The 17,150-nt window shown below is 34.1% G+C and overlaps 3 protein-coding genes across 3 annotated transcripts; all 3 read right to left on the minus strand.

Annotated features, from left to right (window-relative positions):
- Window positions 1-114: 114 nt before the first annotated feature.
- Window positions 115-9,369, minus strand: LOC105257444 (clathrin heavy chain). The gene is made up of 9 exons (XM_011268047.3): window positions 8,851-9,369; window positions 7,533-7,740; window positions 4,254-7,305; window positions 3,868-4,165; window positions 3,354-3,794; window positions 2,709-3,271; window positions 2,401-2,623; window positions 2,179-2,254; window positions 115-2,070 (listed from the first exon to the last, which is right to left on the minus strand). Exons 1-9 carry the CDS (start codon window positions 8,890-8,892, stop codon window positions 1,943-1,945), a joined length of 5,031 nt encoding a protein of 1,676 aa, XP_011266349.1. The 5' UTR covers window positions 8,893-9,369; the 3' UTR covers window positions 115-1,942.
- Window positions 9,370-9,768: 399 nt separating this feature from the next.
- LOC105257445 (60S acidic ribosomal protein P2) lies at window positions 9,769-11,132 on the minus strand. The gene is made up of 4 exons (XM_011268048.2): window positions 10,963-11,132; window positions 10,175-10,347; window positions 9,993-10,094; window positions 9,769-9,867 (listed from the first exon to the last, which is right to left on the minus strand). Exons 2-4 carry the CDS (start codon window positions 10,344-10,346, stop codon window positions 9,797-9,799), a joined length of 345 nt encoding a protein of 114 aa, XP_011266350.1. The 5' UTR covers window position 10,347; window positions 10,963-11,132; the 3' UTR covers window positions 9,769-9,796.
- A 2,071-nt stretch (window positions 11,133-13,203) lies between these two features.
- Window positions 13,204-16,927, minus strand: LOC105257446. Its single transcript, XM_011268049.3, has 2 exons — window positions 15,955-16,927; window positions 13,204-15,325 (listed from the first exon to the last, which is right to left on the minus strand). Exons 1-2 carry the CDS (start codon window positions 16,876-16,878, stop codon window positions 13,394-13,396), a joined length of 2,856 nt encoding a protein of 951 aa, XP_011266351.1. The 5' UTR covers window positions 16,879-16,927; the 3' UTR covers window positions 13,204-13,393.
- Window positions 16,928-17,150: the final 223 nt, after the last annotated feature.

Raw genomic sequence — 17,150 nt, forward strand, 5'->3', positions numbered from 1 at the left:
TCAGGTCATTTGACATAACATGATATATACGCAGTTGGATCACTGCAAGATCAACTGTGGTAAAATAAACATTTTGAATAATAGAGATGAATAAAGTGAGATGAAGAAAAAACGTCATATATCTGCTCTTTTACTATTACATACAAATTTTTACTTGGACATAATCCGACTATTTCGTAGCGATATAATTAACTTTCGCTTCGTATTTTAATTAAAATAAAAAGATTATATATAAACCATTATATCTTAAAATGTAACATAAACGAGATATTACTAAACGATATTAATTTACGCATTAGGGCAACTTCAGGAATGTTAAAGGTAAGACGTATTATAAAATTAATCTGTTTTTTTTTTCTTCGTTTCCTGCCATGTCTCATGTATTGATCTTGATGCATCAATGTAGCATTAACTTTATACACGCAACATAAATATTTTAAAAAACATGAGTGTATAACAAAGATACAACATGGCTTTGTCATTTTCTAGAAGTATTGCATTCTAATTTTATCTTAATACTTGCACAATTTAGGCATAGTTGTAACAAGCTATATAATGATTAACGATTAATAATTTCAAATAAGATACTATGCACACATACTACATGAAGTCGAAACGAGTAGAAAATATTACTAAAATGTATGTACGACATGATAGAGACGATCTCGTGAGTGTATTATACTTTGTTCCAATTCTTAAATATCTTTATATTTCCAACTCTAAATCATAACTGCCTTCACTTTCATAGTGAATAACAAAAGGTCGAAAGCATGATACATACGAAGATCGGACGAAAACTCAAACTACTTTATATATATATTTCAATACATTAATAAGACAATAAGATCATGCCATCAATTTCAGTATCTATAATTATTTGTTTCTGTGTCATTTGTTTACGCAAATTAAACTAACTGCGAACATGTACTTCTGTTCAAGCAAATATACACACAAGTAGATCTAGAACGATGTTTATGTACTATAGACGCCAACATATTCTGAAATGTCTACAGATTTTCTCCGTTTTTTGAAGGATCTCGTCTCGTTACAATATTGATATACATGATCTACCCAATCTAAAAGATATTCTTGTTACATTTCAATTTTGAAGACATTTTTTTTCATCATGATTTATCACACGCTACAACTTCTATGTTTCAACATATGTTTCTTACAATGAGTTGTTACAGATTTCTAAGATAAAAAAGAAAGAAGAGAGTAACTTTCAAAACTTCTCAACACAGATGAAAATATTTGAGATAAATTGAAAAAAGATTTTACTTAATAAAGAGCACTGTGTAATTTATTACATTAGTTATGCAAATTGTGATTTAAAGACTACAGATGATTTTGCTTCATCTAGAATTCGATATCAACGAAAAAAGTTTACTTCTTATTAATAGCATTAAAAAAAAGGCACATAGATGCACGTATATTTGTGCGAGCAAAGAGAACTGTAAAATTATATTTTGCTTATACATACATATAATGTATCTTTTTATACTGACTGTGCAACAATAATTAAATTCAATATAAAAATCTCATCACATTGAAAAAAATCATTTTCCCTCCTTTTATTTTTTTAAATAATACTTTTTTTTCAAGATATCTGGTTTAAATAACAATTTGAATCATGAAATATGATAATTTTGCTTCCTTAACGTCTCTCTTACAAATAACAATAATTCACATTTAGATAGCGTGTGATAGCCTTCTCCTATTCATTTCGTTATTATTTGTTACATTATTTGTAATCATGATCTCTAAACGTGGCAATTTCTTCATGTTTCTAATGATATTATAATTCGTATTCGCGCTTTATTGATACGATATATTAATAAGCTAACCAAACGATATATATATATATATAGATATATATATCTCATTCTACCTAAACTTTATAGAAAAGTAGACTTTGTTGATCTGTCCTGTTAAATGTATTTCACATACCGTAACCTTGATAGGCTGCGGTGGACGCGTACACTTGCGCGGGTGCACCGTATACGTTTTGAGGAGCATAACCGGGTGCCATCATTCCAGGCCCTGCAGTCAACATTAGTTGAGGTTCCGCTGTGGCCATGAATATCATATGCAATGGGAAAAAATGGAGAAAAATATATTAATGTAGGAAGCAGTATATATACGCGATATTTATTAGATAATTGCATGATTACTTACGCATAATCATAGGCTTATGTTCCTGATGATCAGTTTCTTCGATGCGTCGGCTTTCAGCCTCTTCTAATTTATCGACCTACATCCAATATAGTGATTATTATATATCAATATATCAATGTATGTTGCACGACATAAAGAGTTGTATAAATATTTTATAAATATTTTTTTGTATTTTATAAATATTTTATAAATATTTAATTGTATAAATATTTTTGTTTATACCTTGGTGATATATTCCCGTGCAACTTGTATAAGATACGGCATCGCGAAATGTAAAATACGATGTCTCCATGCGAGTTCCAAGATGACATCCGGATGAAGTAGATCGTAGCAATGAAATAGGCATGCTGCAAAGCAGTCCTTGGAACCTCTCTCCAAGAACCATTCGAGCAATTCCTCGGCGACTTCTGGATTCCGAGATTCCGCTGCGTATTCCATAGCATCCCTGTTAATTAAATTAGCAATTAAAAGAGATCTACATATGTACATATCGTAAAGATATTCTCCAACGAATAATTGTGTAACGTTACCTGAAGAGGCGATCCTTCTTGCAAAGTTCTACAGACTGCTTCCATCTATTATTTCCCTTGTACAAATATGCAGCGATTCTCCTGAACTCGATCAATTCATGTTTTTCGAGCTGCTGTGCTAACGCGATATTATCAAAATTATCGAATGCGTCGATCGACGTTCGGAGACCCTGATAATCTTCTTCGTCAATCAGCAAGCCATTTAACGCTTCGTTAATAGCTTTGTTGTTGAGAGCTTGAACCGATCTCAAGTATGGTTTTACTAGTTGTAAATGGCCGGTTCTCGTAAAGTACGCCACTGATCTAGTATGATCCATACGTGGAGCGAGTACAAGAAGAATATCGTTTAGAAGAAGGGGTTTATATTCCACGTAAAATTGTATAGCCTTATAGTAGAGTTCGACGTTTGCGACTTTAGTAATTACGTCTTTGAAATGACCTTCCCGCCAAGCTTCCGTAGGATGTTGCATCATCGCGAGAACCGCATTGTCGTATTCCTCATACTTGTCATACAAAAACACTAGCTCAGCCCACAGATGTGCTTGTTCTGCCGCACGTAGCACCTGAAATAAATAAATCGTTTTTTTTTTAATTTTAAACAATTAGCGAATCTCCTATTCGCAACCGATTTGAAACGAAACTTACCTTCGGTATATTGACGCGCGACCAGAACAGTTCTAAGTGTTCTCTCATTCGTTGAGGTTTGTATTTACTATAGAGAATAGCCAGCTCGGTAAACATTCCCATATGAGCTCGCTCGAGTCCTAAAGCAGCCTCGAGAAGATTAATGAGTTCTTCAAAGTGTCCACGATCCTGATAATAATTGATCAAATCTTCAAGCTCATCCGCATGTACGACTATGTGCAGGCCGCACATTTGGGCTAAACGAAATTCACCGCTGTCCACGCAAGCGAAACAAACTTCCTTCCAAGTGCGCGTCGAGTTGGCTTTACGCGCGCTATCGACAGCGCCTTGAAATTCCTTGAGATGAACGAGCGTTATTGCCAGTCGCGCAAAGTTCGATACATTGTTGTAGAGGAGCTTCGCGGCATCATACATCTTATCATCGAAGCATCTATCGCCGATCTAAGAAAAGAAAGAATAGATTTAATAAAAATCCTTCAAAAGTTACTTTCATGAATACGAATGATTTTTTTACCTTCTGTATATCGGCATGATTCGGACCAGATATAAATTCTTCGAGATCCGCGAGTCTATTGGTTCGTGCGTACGCATATATCAGTTCGCTCTCGATGAAGGACTCGCGTGCCTTTTTACGAGCCATTTGGAGGTAGCGGACCAAGTCTTCCCAATGCGAAGTTCGATGGGCGGTTTCGACTACGTCTACATACGCTGACGGGTCATCTGCTTTAATAAAACTGTCGATCGCTTCCTTGACCAAACCCTGCTGTAATTGAGCCCTGGCGAGTTGTGACCATACTGGCGACTCGTTGCATCTACAAAGCATAAAACAATTTGTTTATATGTATCGTACAAATATTAAGAGGATATGTACACATGCACATGTACACGCATTTTGCCTACCTTTCTGCAAATTCATAAGCTCTATCCAAGTTGCCGACCTGCTCAATTAGAACCTGGATAGCCGACGTGTTAACATCAAACTTTTTAAAGATAGCGAATGCTTCCTCGTAAAGCTCATTGTTAATAGCAATATTTGCGATATCTGGGGCATCGTAATTATCCAAACGATTAATATATTCCATAACACGTGTACGATCGGCTTTGATGGCCGTTAATATTAAAAGATTCTGCAAGTTACGATGATCGCTGAACACACTGCTGTCCAGCACTATCTTCTCAAGAAGTTCGATTAGCTCGTTAGGCAAATCAGCCGTCATGAAAGCTTTGACAGTAACCGATATATCTTCGGGATCTTGCGTCTCGGACAACGCCGTTTGAACAACTTGGTCGATTAACGGTCGCTTGTACGGGTTGCTCTCTAAAAGCACTTCCGCCCAGAGATCGGGATCTCTGCGTCTCACTAGGTATCTCGCCTCGCTCTTGAACAGACTATTCTCATTACACACGCTTATCAGCTCGCGATCACATTGACCGCGCTCGTAAGCGATGCAAGCCAAATGGGGGTCGCGTTTCTCGCAATACTTGCCAACAACTCTGCTGTCATAAAATTGATTCTCTTTGAGAAATCTTTCAGGATTATTATTGCTGTCGATGTAAATCTTGGCCAATGCATTGTGCGTAGCAGGCTCTACGCAGCCCTCATGAACGCGAGATTCCAACCACGGTAGCAAGAGCTTCAACCGATTTCTCTTCTCGACTTCCTCGACCAATTCGTCAGTCGAGAATTGTCCGCGCACTACCAGTATCAAGTTCTTAATGATATCTTCCGAGCAGTCAACGTCCAACAAACCGCCCACGACTACAGGTAAACGCGACGGATTAACTTTCTGGACGTATATTTCGATATATTTTTGCAAATTATTGCGATAGAGATAGAGAACAAGGTCGTGGACAAAATCGAATCGGTCGCATACGATTATCAAAGGCAATTGATCGGATAGTTTCGCTTCCTTTAGGAAATTCTTGACGCGTTCTGGATTGTAGCAATTGCTCTCCCGACATATACGCTCTACTTCTTTGATCTGACCAGTCTTGCACGCCGCCTGGATATACTTGAAATGCACTTCTTGATCTTGGCTAAAGTTTACGATGGAGCCCAAAAAGTAAAACAGACCTTCATAAGACTTGAAACTCTCGAATAGATCTATCAGTGCCTTAGTCGTCAATTGCTCATGATACTTGGTCGCGATTTGTATGCAGATTTGCAAATTCTGTCTTATATTAGCCGTCATCATAGCTTTCAGGCACTCGAGAGAATCTTCTACGGACAAAGTTCCGAAGAAACCTACGAGCCAATCAGGAGAGAGCAAGTGCGTATGCACTACCGCTCTTTTAATATCATATAAATCGGTATAGTGCTCGAGCGCACGTTGCAACAAGCCAGCTTTCTCGCACAATTGCGCGACATGAGCTCGGTCATAGTGAGTGAACATCTGATTGCCTAATATAGCATCAGCGACTTGCGGGGCGGACATTAAGTTCATTTCTAAAAGACGGGTCTGTAAAGCACCCTCGCTCGGCCGATTGTTCTTGAGCGCATCCAGCAGGAACGCTGTACACTGCTGCACCATATTTTGTTCCATAAATATATCGACGATTTGATTGATGTCAGCCAATGGTTCATCATCTTGGACCAACATCTGCGCGAACGCTACACCTTGATCAGGATTAATCCTCATGACATTTCGCAAGAGAAATATATAGTCGGGTGTATACGAGACTTTTTTGGCGTAGAGGACGATCTTTTGAAATTGACCGGTCTCCGCGAAGCATTGGATAACTTTGTTGGGAACGTTGGCTCTCAAATAAACGCTAAGCGCTAATGTAGGATCCGCTTGTTTTACTAAATCTCCCAGTTCTTCGCTGCATTCTAGCTTATCTTCCTTCAACCACTTCTCCAGCAGTTGTTTACGGTTCTGAACTAGGACCGGACGACATAGTTCCAACGACTCGTACTTGTTCAGTTGTCCCTGATCTAAAAGAATGCCGAAATATTGTAAAAGAGGAGATGTTTGACCCTGAGTAGTGGGAACCTGTTGAAATCGTTGAATAGTCGCGGGTGTTCGAAGTATCCCTTTAGGAGCATTAGCCGCAACTTTCGCCGCCTCTGCGTACTGGCCATTTTGGAAAAGCATATTGAATTTCCTCACAAACAAATCCTCAGCTCCCGATAAGTTGTTTCTCACGGCCATTCTTAACGCCAATTCCGAATTTTGCAACACTCCGTTGATATAAGGGATTATGTTTTCTTCGTCCACGGAAACTGATAGGACTTGACCTTTTCGATTTACTCCTATTATACCACCGGAGGCCTCGTGTGGGGCAGTGACGAAGATAGTCTCTCCCGAGATACGATTCATAAATATACAGGTCGCCGATTCGATATCGTACATATGTATATAACCATATTTCGTGATTAAATATATGACGTCATATTTAGAGCTAACTTGCATAGCGACGGGGAAATCATTTCCAGCCTCAGGAGGAAAAAATACATCTACCGCTTTCTTCGGAAACGGATGGTTACCAGCGGGCGGTTGACCTACTTCGATGATATGAAGTTTCGCTCCTTGGACCGTCCTAACGGCGAAACAAAACAGATTGCTGGGTTCTGCGTTTCCTTCCATCTTAAATTGAGCGAAGGAGGCAGCATGCCCTTCGATTGGTTGCGAACATTTTCGTTCCACCGAATAAAGTTGCATAGCGCCGACTACTCTGTTATGCTGCGCCGAAATACCGATCAATAAAAGCCACGTTTGTTTTGGATCTGTTCTGTAATTGATAATCTGGCATCCGTTTAACGACGAATGACGTTCAAACATCTTATTCGGCGTCGAATCGCCTTCCATGGACCAATGATACACTGCAGTCTCCGTTACTAGTGCCAGCGTGTTTAACGATATCCATTTCCAGAACACCACATCCTCCGTCATTGTATGAGCTTTCATTTTTGACTTCATTTCAATATTGAAAATCTGAAGTGTCTTCATAGCTAATCAAACAAAAACACATATTTCTATTTTGATAAGTTTTTTACACATTTTCTGTCTTTTAATATTTTTATTGCTATAGAAAGAATTAAAATTCTATATCAAGAATTGTTTTCAAAAAAGAAAATCATACAAATTCATACATTTCAGATTACTGAAAGAAAATTAATCTCCATAAGTTTTCACACTGCTGAATGATCCTTCTTAAATTATCAACCTTTATTCCTACCTTTCAGAGCGATGACTTTACTAGCTGGATTCATAATTGCAGAGTCAGCAGATATTGGTCTTCTGATAGGATTGGCGGAATCGTTCATGTCGATAATGACCACCTGGGCAGTGTCACCAACCTTTTCTCTAACGCAAATGAATTTATCAGATTCCATAGTAAGTGTATTAAAGCTGACATTACTGGCATTAATTCCAACAGCTGTAAGCTATAAAAATAAGAAACAACAGATAAATAATGCTTCTTTTTTCATATTCTATCAACTCCTACAATCATTTCTGTACACAATAAAATATATATATCAAATATATATAATCAAATATATATATATTATAAATCAAACATATAATTTTTATTTTTTATATATATTTTTTTATATTTATATAATTATTAATAATATTTTTATTCTCTGAAAAAGAACTTTATTATCAAGCTTTTTATTTTATTAATAATGTATTTTTTTACATGTAACTATCTAAAAACCATTAAGATACCTACTAGAAGTAGTATATATAACTTTTCTTCTCTACTAATAAATGAGTCATATTATATCCTGATTACATAAATATGCTATTACTAATATAACTAGAAAATTGCAATAAAATTACCTATGAAGCTAATTTTATAATGTCTTAACAATATTATAATATTATTATAATAACTATATATATAATTAAATACAAATTTACAAAAAAATATTACATATATAATATTGATTAAAAGTAGAGTACAAGATTTATATTCTAAAAAATTGTATTTGAGAAAAATTTATCAGACGCACGAGTGCTCGTATCGAAAATCGTGGACGAGAAAAGGAATATTTGATAAGAAAAGAATGTGAAGTTTCGGTAAAAGCGGAAGCAAGGGGCGTATGCGCCGATAGATGCACGATTATCTTGGACCCATCATTCGCTGATGAAAATTAAAGACAAGTACGTAACTCGATTTTCTCGCTTTATCCGTGATGCACGTCAATTGAGCGTGTATCGGGGATGATTAACCTGTGCCACGAAATTCGCCGTGCGAGCGCAGCTGCGAATGCACGAGCCATTTAACGAGCCGAGTAATGTCATTGAATCATACGCGAGGTGCGCGAGGTCATCGGAACTGTCAAAGTAACGTCAATCGCGAGAGATTGCACTTCCGTTGGAAGAGGACACGCGAGCGAGCTCGCGTTCGAAACTTCGGGGAAGAGGAAGTCGGGCTCGAGAAAATGTCCGAGAATGGAAAAAAAAGGGGGACTGAAGGTGCGAGGGACCCTAGAATCCTTCCTCGTCCTTAGAGGATGCACCTCAGGGGGGAAATACGGATGACGTACCTGAAGGTGTTCTTGGAACCTTATGGGTAGTAGCTGCGTCATTTTTGCCGAAATATATTCGAGAAAAAATGTCCAAGGGTGAGGGATCTCTCAGCCGCTGTCTTCCTCGACGGATCGATCTGCCGTACAGCCTCCGCGAATCTCCCTGCGATCTACTTGCGACCTATTCCCGCTTATCGTGCGCCTTTTATCCCCGAATGCTCGTCGGCATCAATCATTAAAAGCGCAAAACCAACTGACTGGAGAGCGAATGTTACTCGCCGCTGACACCCATCATGGCCGCCAACGCCGCCTCTCTATCTCGAAATAGTTCCCGCGTATGAGAATTTCTCGGCGACTCCTCGTGGCTCGGCCGCCCCTCGCGTCGCGCAAGTCGCGTTAGAAATGTATATCGGCGATTAATTATCAGTCAATACCGGTATCCTTCCTCTCCCTCGGCCATTAGCGTGGGACAATTTCGATCGTGTCGACGCCGAACTCGACGAGGGCCACGACACTAGCGGAAGAATACAGGCGCGATTTGACACGATTGGATTCAGTGGTAAATCTCGCGCATCACCTCCCCTCTTCCTCCTCCATTCCCCTACTTTTCCCTCTGCGCCGCTACGAATGAGTGCGGCGAACACGTTCCATGTTACAAGAGATTAGAAAAATTTCTTTCTCCTTTCCTCCGATATTACGTTTTTCTCTGTACAATATCTTAGAGGTTATCGTCTTCCGTGAAATTTTTTGTAATTTAATTTACTGTTTACAATTAAAGACGCAAAAGATAATTTTAAGAGGACAGACATGTGCAAAAGTTTTAATTTAAAATATGCTTTATTCCCCAGCAGTAGTATTAATCTTATTTGTACATTTTATACGATATTTTGTTGTTAACATTTATACCACTGCCACAGAATGTAGCATGTTTTTTTTGGGTGAGAATAATAAAAAAAGAGGCATTTTAGTCGAACAGGCCAAAGCCCATGTCATCGTCTTCCGACTCAGATTCTTCTTTAGCAGGCTTCTTTTCTTCTGTTGAAATAAAAATTATTTATATTAGTGGCATTATAAAGTAAATATATTAGTACTATTATTTGTATTAATACAAATACTAATATTAAAGCATTTCTAAAATTAGAGCAGAAATGAATATGTACCTTTCTTTTCTTCAACTGGAGCTGCCGCACCACTGGCAGGAGCTGCAGCGGCACCCGCAGCAGCTGCTCCACCAACTGGCATGGACGATAATTTTTCCCTGCCTAAAATCAATTATATTTATTTTGTTTTACAAAAATAACAAGTTTTTTTTTAAATAGCATTGCAAAAAATTTCGACATACCTTTGGCGACCAGTTCATCGATACTCTTTCCATTCAATTCTGATATAACTTTTTTCAGTTTTTCAGCATCTGTTTCGATTCCGACAGATGATAAAATCTTTTCAATGTCATTTTGGCTTGGCGAGGCTTTGCCTCCCAAAACAGCCAACATATAAGCGGCCACGTAACGCATTCTGCAAAATATAAATATTTCTATTAAGATACTAACAGAAAACTAACTTGTATATCATATTATTCTAAATGTTAATTAAGTTCAGTAGAAAATATACCATCACAATCATTCAGTCGAAAGATGGTGAAATATAAAAAGAGAATCATCATAAAAAAATTCTAAGTGTGTATCTAATATTACCAAATGTTGCAATATACTTCTTTATATAAAGTAGCATTCGCGCAAAGCGTGACAATTGATATATTTCGTATTTTATTTATAAAGATACATGTGTATACATCTATAACATATATTTTTATTCAACAGTATAACCTATTTGCATTCGGCGTAAATATGAAAATGAAAGTTCGAATTTTCTCCCATCAATATATATCATTTTTCTTCAAAAAAATATAAAGAAAGAAAAGTAAAAAACAACAAGATTAGATGTTATTTAGCATATGTTTATACGCGCTATTTTCGCACGAATGCAACGCAATTGAAGGTATCCAACGATACGACAAATTATAAAATGCGATCGAACAAGTACGTCAATCATTTCTATTCATGAATGTTCGAATAATTCGGAGCAGAAAATATTTTTTTATATAAACTTGTGAATTTATCAAAGACATACCTTTAAGTCTTGCGACACGAAACGTGGATCTCGCTGAGCAATACACAACGTGCGTGAGATAGCACCGGAAGAACAGCGCGAGAAAGTGCAAGGAATCGGGAAAAATTAGTATGAAGAAGGGTACACTTCACCTGATGTTGCAGGGAGCGTCCCGTTTGACCACGTTGCGATTGACCACAGCCAATTATATCGACCTGTGACTAGGATAACCAGCAACGATTAACCAATCAGAAAGTCCTATTTTGAATTGGCCAATTGGCGACGTGGTCAATCGGGTGCCACCCATATTGCAAACTGGCTTCAACTGGCGAGCAGCTTCTGATTGGACGAAAGGCACGAAAATTTTCTTGTTATTTTATCACTATGCAGTGCATGCGCAAAGAATGGCAAACATCTAGTAACACTGCGCGTCTATAAATTTTATATTTCATGACCGCTGATTTCTCTCGGGGACCTCGGAGTGTCTCTTGTGTCGTTCTTTCGCTGTCAGCTTGTGCACGTGGTAATCGAGCTCGTCGATAAGCTTGATGATCACGTGCATTTTTATACAATTCATACATATTGGGAAATATAGATATATTTTAATTATAAGATATATTAAAATACATATTTTATTTATTGAAAACTTACATTTTATATTATAAGGCGAATTGACTTATTAAAAGTATGTATATAATCGAAAAGTTTAATATTTTAAAGAATATTTTTTTTTTTAATTTAAAGAATATTTTTTCTATTCAAATGAGAAAAATAATTAATGTATTCGTCCATACACATTTCTTTTTTTCTTTGGATTTTTCTTTTTATTTATCATTATTAATATATTTCATATTTTTTTACACTTTCAGGGAACCTCGTCTTCACATATTATGTTTTTCTTTTTTTGCGGAACTTTTTCTAGGTCAAATTTATAACAATTATAGCATTGTACATAATATCTTGTAATAGTGTCATTTACTGTAGGATATCATATTTTGTTTTAATTTTAATTATATATTCTGATTAAAATTATAAACATGGTAAGCATAAAGTTTATAATAATTATATGTATGAAAAGCCATTACAGGCAATGTATTGAGAATTTATTGTTGAAATTATATACAAAAAAAACTTAAAATGTAAAAAATAGTACTCTACATAAGTAGAAAGATTTATCACAATTTCTTTCAGATATTTTTCATATTATGTGGAACTGTAATGGAATTTATAATAAAATCTTTCAAGATATGTATTTCAGCAGTGAATTTTAACATTGTGTCTCTGTTTCTCCTACATACGCATATACACACACGCACGCACGAAGAAAATAAAACTTGCATATATTTTTAATCAGGTAGAAAATTATGTGTATTTGTCTTAATATCTTATATACAATATTACAAAGATAGATTATTAATCATCAATATCCTAACTACTTTAATGCTAAACAATGTTCACCTCTAATGCCATTATAGTTTATTGATCATTTTTAATATTTAATGTGTAATTGTTTAAAAATATTTGTAACTATTAAATTAATATATTCTAAATTGGTATTAAACCAAATGTCAAATAAATGCACACGTAACATTCAAATATCATTGTAATAATTGCATTTTTTTTTAAGTATTTTTTTTATAAATTATATACGAAAATGTAACAAAAAATGCAATATGTAAATTCTACAGAAACTAATATTATTGAAATGAAATGTATGTTGTAACAGACTTAAAAATAAGTAAAAATATTCCATAAGTAAAAACAATATAGTCAGAAAGATATATTGAACTACAAGAAAATATTAAGTCTATACTATTCCATGTTGAATAGATAATGCTGAATGCAAAAATTAAATAGCATTATAGATTTTTTGAACACTGTTAATGCATCAGTTATGAAGAGAATACATACATACATAAAATATATATAAGTCAATGAATTTAAAAGAGACTATCTAAACAATTGCATTATAATCATATCTGTAAATGTGATATTATAGTACTATAATTTAACTTGAATTTTTCAAGACAAATTCACTGCCCTTTTCAATATAATCATTTCAGTTATGTACATAAATGTATCATATTTGTTCATTCATTATTTATTAGCTTACATGAACAAAAAATTTTGGATTAAGTAGTAAATAACTATACTTTTTAGTTTAATACTTTTTTAAATATGTATAAAGAGTACAATTATACAAAACATTACTTAAAATATATTAGTTTAATATTTTATCAATGAATATATCTATAAGTTTACTAGAACAAAAATTTTGACATAATATCGAGATAGATAAACACATGCATTAACAGTATTCAAAATAAATGTAATGTTCAATTCCCTTGAATAGTTTATCTCTTATTTGCGAAAATATAATCTACTAATTCTTACTCTAGTTTATATGTACAGGTTTATTTTATTGTCATTATCTCTGTGTATGTATAGATTTCTAGTCTTCTGTAAAATTTAATTTATCCTCTTCATCGAATATCGATCCATCATTAGACAATTCGTGTTCCTCGTTCATCAAAATATACTTGGCTTGTGCATTACAATCACGTTCTTTTTTATGCGACTTTTTAATGGAAATCGTATGCAACAGCTTGATGAAATTCGTCGCATTTAAATCATTTGGAGGTGTTGTATTCAGTTCTAATTTTTTCACGGTTTTTGAATCAATATTGTTTCTTACTTGGCTCGTAGATGGTTGAGGATCGTCGTAAATAATTTCTTCATAGCATTTGTTCTTTTCTTCTTCATTACTGCACATTCCCGTTTTGGCACAATCATTGTCCATATGTTTTAAGGACATATTTTGTTTCAACTTATTCATACTTGTAATATTAACACTTTCATTTTCTTCAGTATGAGAGTTTTCCTTCCACAAAACTGGTCTCTTGCATACACTGCGACTATGCTTATCTTTCTTATGTGATTTTTTAATAGAATCTATATTAGAAAGCAGTTCTGTCGTCGACATATTTATCGGAGTTGATCTACCATTTTCGTCTTTAGAATCTGCAACATCCACATCTGGTCCATCACTTGAAGTAGATGCGTCAGTCTCAATTTTTTTAATACATGTAAGATCTTTGCTTTCTCTCGATTTTTTCAAACAACGTGCGATTGGCGTCATACATCTAGAACAATCAATTTCCTTTGATATATTTTCTGCAGATTTATCTTCTTCCTGTAATATTTCATCTGCACAAACATGATGATTTATAACTGACTGGTTTGTCGTTATTTTTCTATGTGTGGTAGGAGTACAGATTTTAAATTCATCATTTGTATCGTTCTGTCCTAAAGATTTAGAAGAATATAACAATTTGCGTGCACCGCTTTCAAAGGACACATTTATCGATTTTTTCTTCTTTTTAGGTGACATGTCAAGAAATTCATTTAACTCAAGTGATTCATTTCCATGTGAAGTTTTGCTAGTATTTTTTTCTTCATATTTATTATCTAGTAATGAATTGTCATATTTTTTACGATATTCATGATGATATTTATGGCACTTAGCGAGACCGGAAATTCTTTTGCTGTATTTGTCTTTTTTGTGTGACTTTTTAACCGATTTAAATTCAGGTAATAAGAGTCTACTTGAATTTATGTTTTCAGGTGTGCTCGGTCGATCGGCATTCTGCGAACTTAAGGCACAAGTTTCAACAACTGCTTCAACATCTTCGCATTGAATATCATTAGAAGTATCTTGAACTGATACTTCAAGTTGTGCTGTTTCTATCTTTTGGTAAAGAGTCTTGGCTTTTAATGAAGTTTTCCTATTTTCATGTTTAATTTTCTTATGCGATTTTTTAATAGATTCTGTTAATAAATGTTCTATAATATTTATGTTATTTTCAGGTGTAGCTATTCCAGAATCTTGAGGAATAGTTGAATCAGGTTTTGGAGATACTGCTCTGTTCTTATCCATCATGTTGGCATTACAAGTACTTAATTCTTTTTGCGAGGATGGTCGACATGTATTTTTATCACAGATGTTTTCCATGGAATGATCCTTTTTATCGTCATAATTTGTGAAATGTGTATTGTCCCTATGTTGTATGTCCTGTATTTTATCATTTTTCACTTTATCCAATCGGTTTCCCAAAAGATTCTTTTTTCTCAATTTGGCTTTTCGCTGTGTACCGTGCTTAAAAACTGATTCAGTCTCAGAAAGTTCATCATCTGAATAATAAATAAGCGCTTTTTTCACACTTTTGTTTTTCTTCGGAGATTCTTTTATGGAAGCCCTACTACAACTAGCAATTGCGGATGTGTCCATTGCTATTGATTCCAAACTTGTATATGTATCTTCGTTTTGGGCAGAAATATTTTTCTGTTGTGTAAACAATCGTTCTTCATGACCATACAGCTTTTCCTGTAAGAATAAAAATGTTAATGTATCAGTTATAAATTTGCAATGCCTCAAAATTGATAGAAACATGAATTATTTATGAAAAAAATTTGGAATTAATTTTTCTCATAAATAATATTTAAATTGATAATTTAAATAAAAATTTTTTTTTCCATATATTTTCTAGTATTTTCTAAAGTGCAATATAACAATTCAAATAATTAAGATTATTGTTGATATTGAAATTTGGAAAATATTAGGAAGGAAAGCAATATATCTAAAAATATATGTAAAAATATTAATTCAAAAAGACCTTTTCAATAGCTCAAATAAATAATAAATAATTATTTTATTTTTGCTAATAAGAACAGGTAGTTATATTTCTATGAATTACAAAGTTACATATGCTGTTCATGATATATAATTAAAGAATAATAATTGAAAAATATATACTATTACGTATATGTAATTATAAAAGTATACATCCTGAAATGTGCCTAATATATTAATTTCTGAGGAAATTGTGAAATATTTACATTTATCTAATTTCAAGGTGATAATTAAATGTATGAAATTACATATATTCATACAAAATAGTTTAAAAACAAAGAAATGCAAAGAAAAATAAAACTATTGCATGAACCATATAATACCTTTTTATGACTTTTCTTGATAGCACTCATACTCTCTGGAATTAAATGCATCATATTGTCTGGTGTATGTGATCTATTGTGTGCATCCTGATTCAATTCTTGAGACAAATTCCTGGGTGTACTTGCAACTATAATACAGCCGAGTGCTCTTGATTTATTCTTCTGATTGAAGGATTGTAAATCAGGTGTTTGTGATGCACGTACAATGTTATCAATTTTTTCTCTGAGATTGCTTCGAAGCGACGATGTAGAGCAGGATGATCCTGACTCATCTGTTTCTCTTGTATTAATTCTACTATTGTTGGATATTTTGACAATTTTTCGATTTTGCTGAGGCGTTTGATTTTGGTTTTCATCAATTGATTCCAAAGATGCAACCAACATGCTACTAGCGACAGAATCATTTGAACTTGAATCGAGTCTCAAGGATTTGTCTAACATGGGTGATGATGCGTCAGTCATTGAATCAATAGGAGAACTTGTATTAAAATTATACTTCTGTGGACTTGGAGACGAATCAAAATTCAATGATTTTTTTATATTCATGTTTCTGTGATAAAACGAATCACGACTGAAACTAAGTGCTCTCATTATTTTAGCCGATCTTGATAAGTCTCGCAATGATTTACTTGCATCGAAAGAATCATTGTCTAAAGGTGAATTTGAATTTTTAAATAAATTATCCTTCCTTGGGCTAATAATATCAAAGTTCAAGGATCTATTCATTCTGTGGTGAAATAAACTTGTACTTCTTAATGGAACTGATTTATTTAGCACTCTGGATCTAAATCGTCGCTTCAGAAAGAATCTACTTTTATCCAATGAATTCACATTTATAAATAATTTATGTTCCGATTCTGGATTCAAATTGTTATCTTTGTTGTCGCTATTCATTGTTTTTGCTAATAACTGATTCTCCAACATGATTATTTATATCCTTCAGCATATATATAATGTATTTATGTGTAAAGACACACACATATGTATATTCATATAAATATAAATGTATAATTATATAAATATATTATGATATATAATTATATCATGTGGACAATTATTGTGATAATCTCTTCATAAAGATTGTATATGCGTAGTCCTTTTTTCGTAAAGATTTCTGTAATAAAATAAGATATTTATAAATATATATAATATATTATATATATATATATATATATATATATATATATTTATTAAAA

Source organism: Camponotus floridanus, unplaced genomic scaffold, assembly GCF_003227725.1.
Source record: "Camponotus floridanus strain SB8 unplaced genomic scaffold, Cflo_v7.5 scaffold69, whole genome shotgun sequence".
Taxonomy (NCBI): domain Eukaryota; kingdom Metazoa; phylum Arthropoda; class Insecta; order Hymenoptera; family Formicidae; genus Camponotus; species Camponotus floridanus.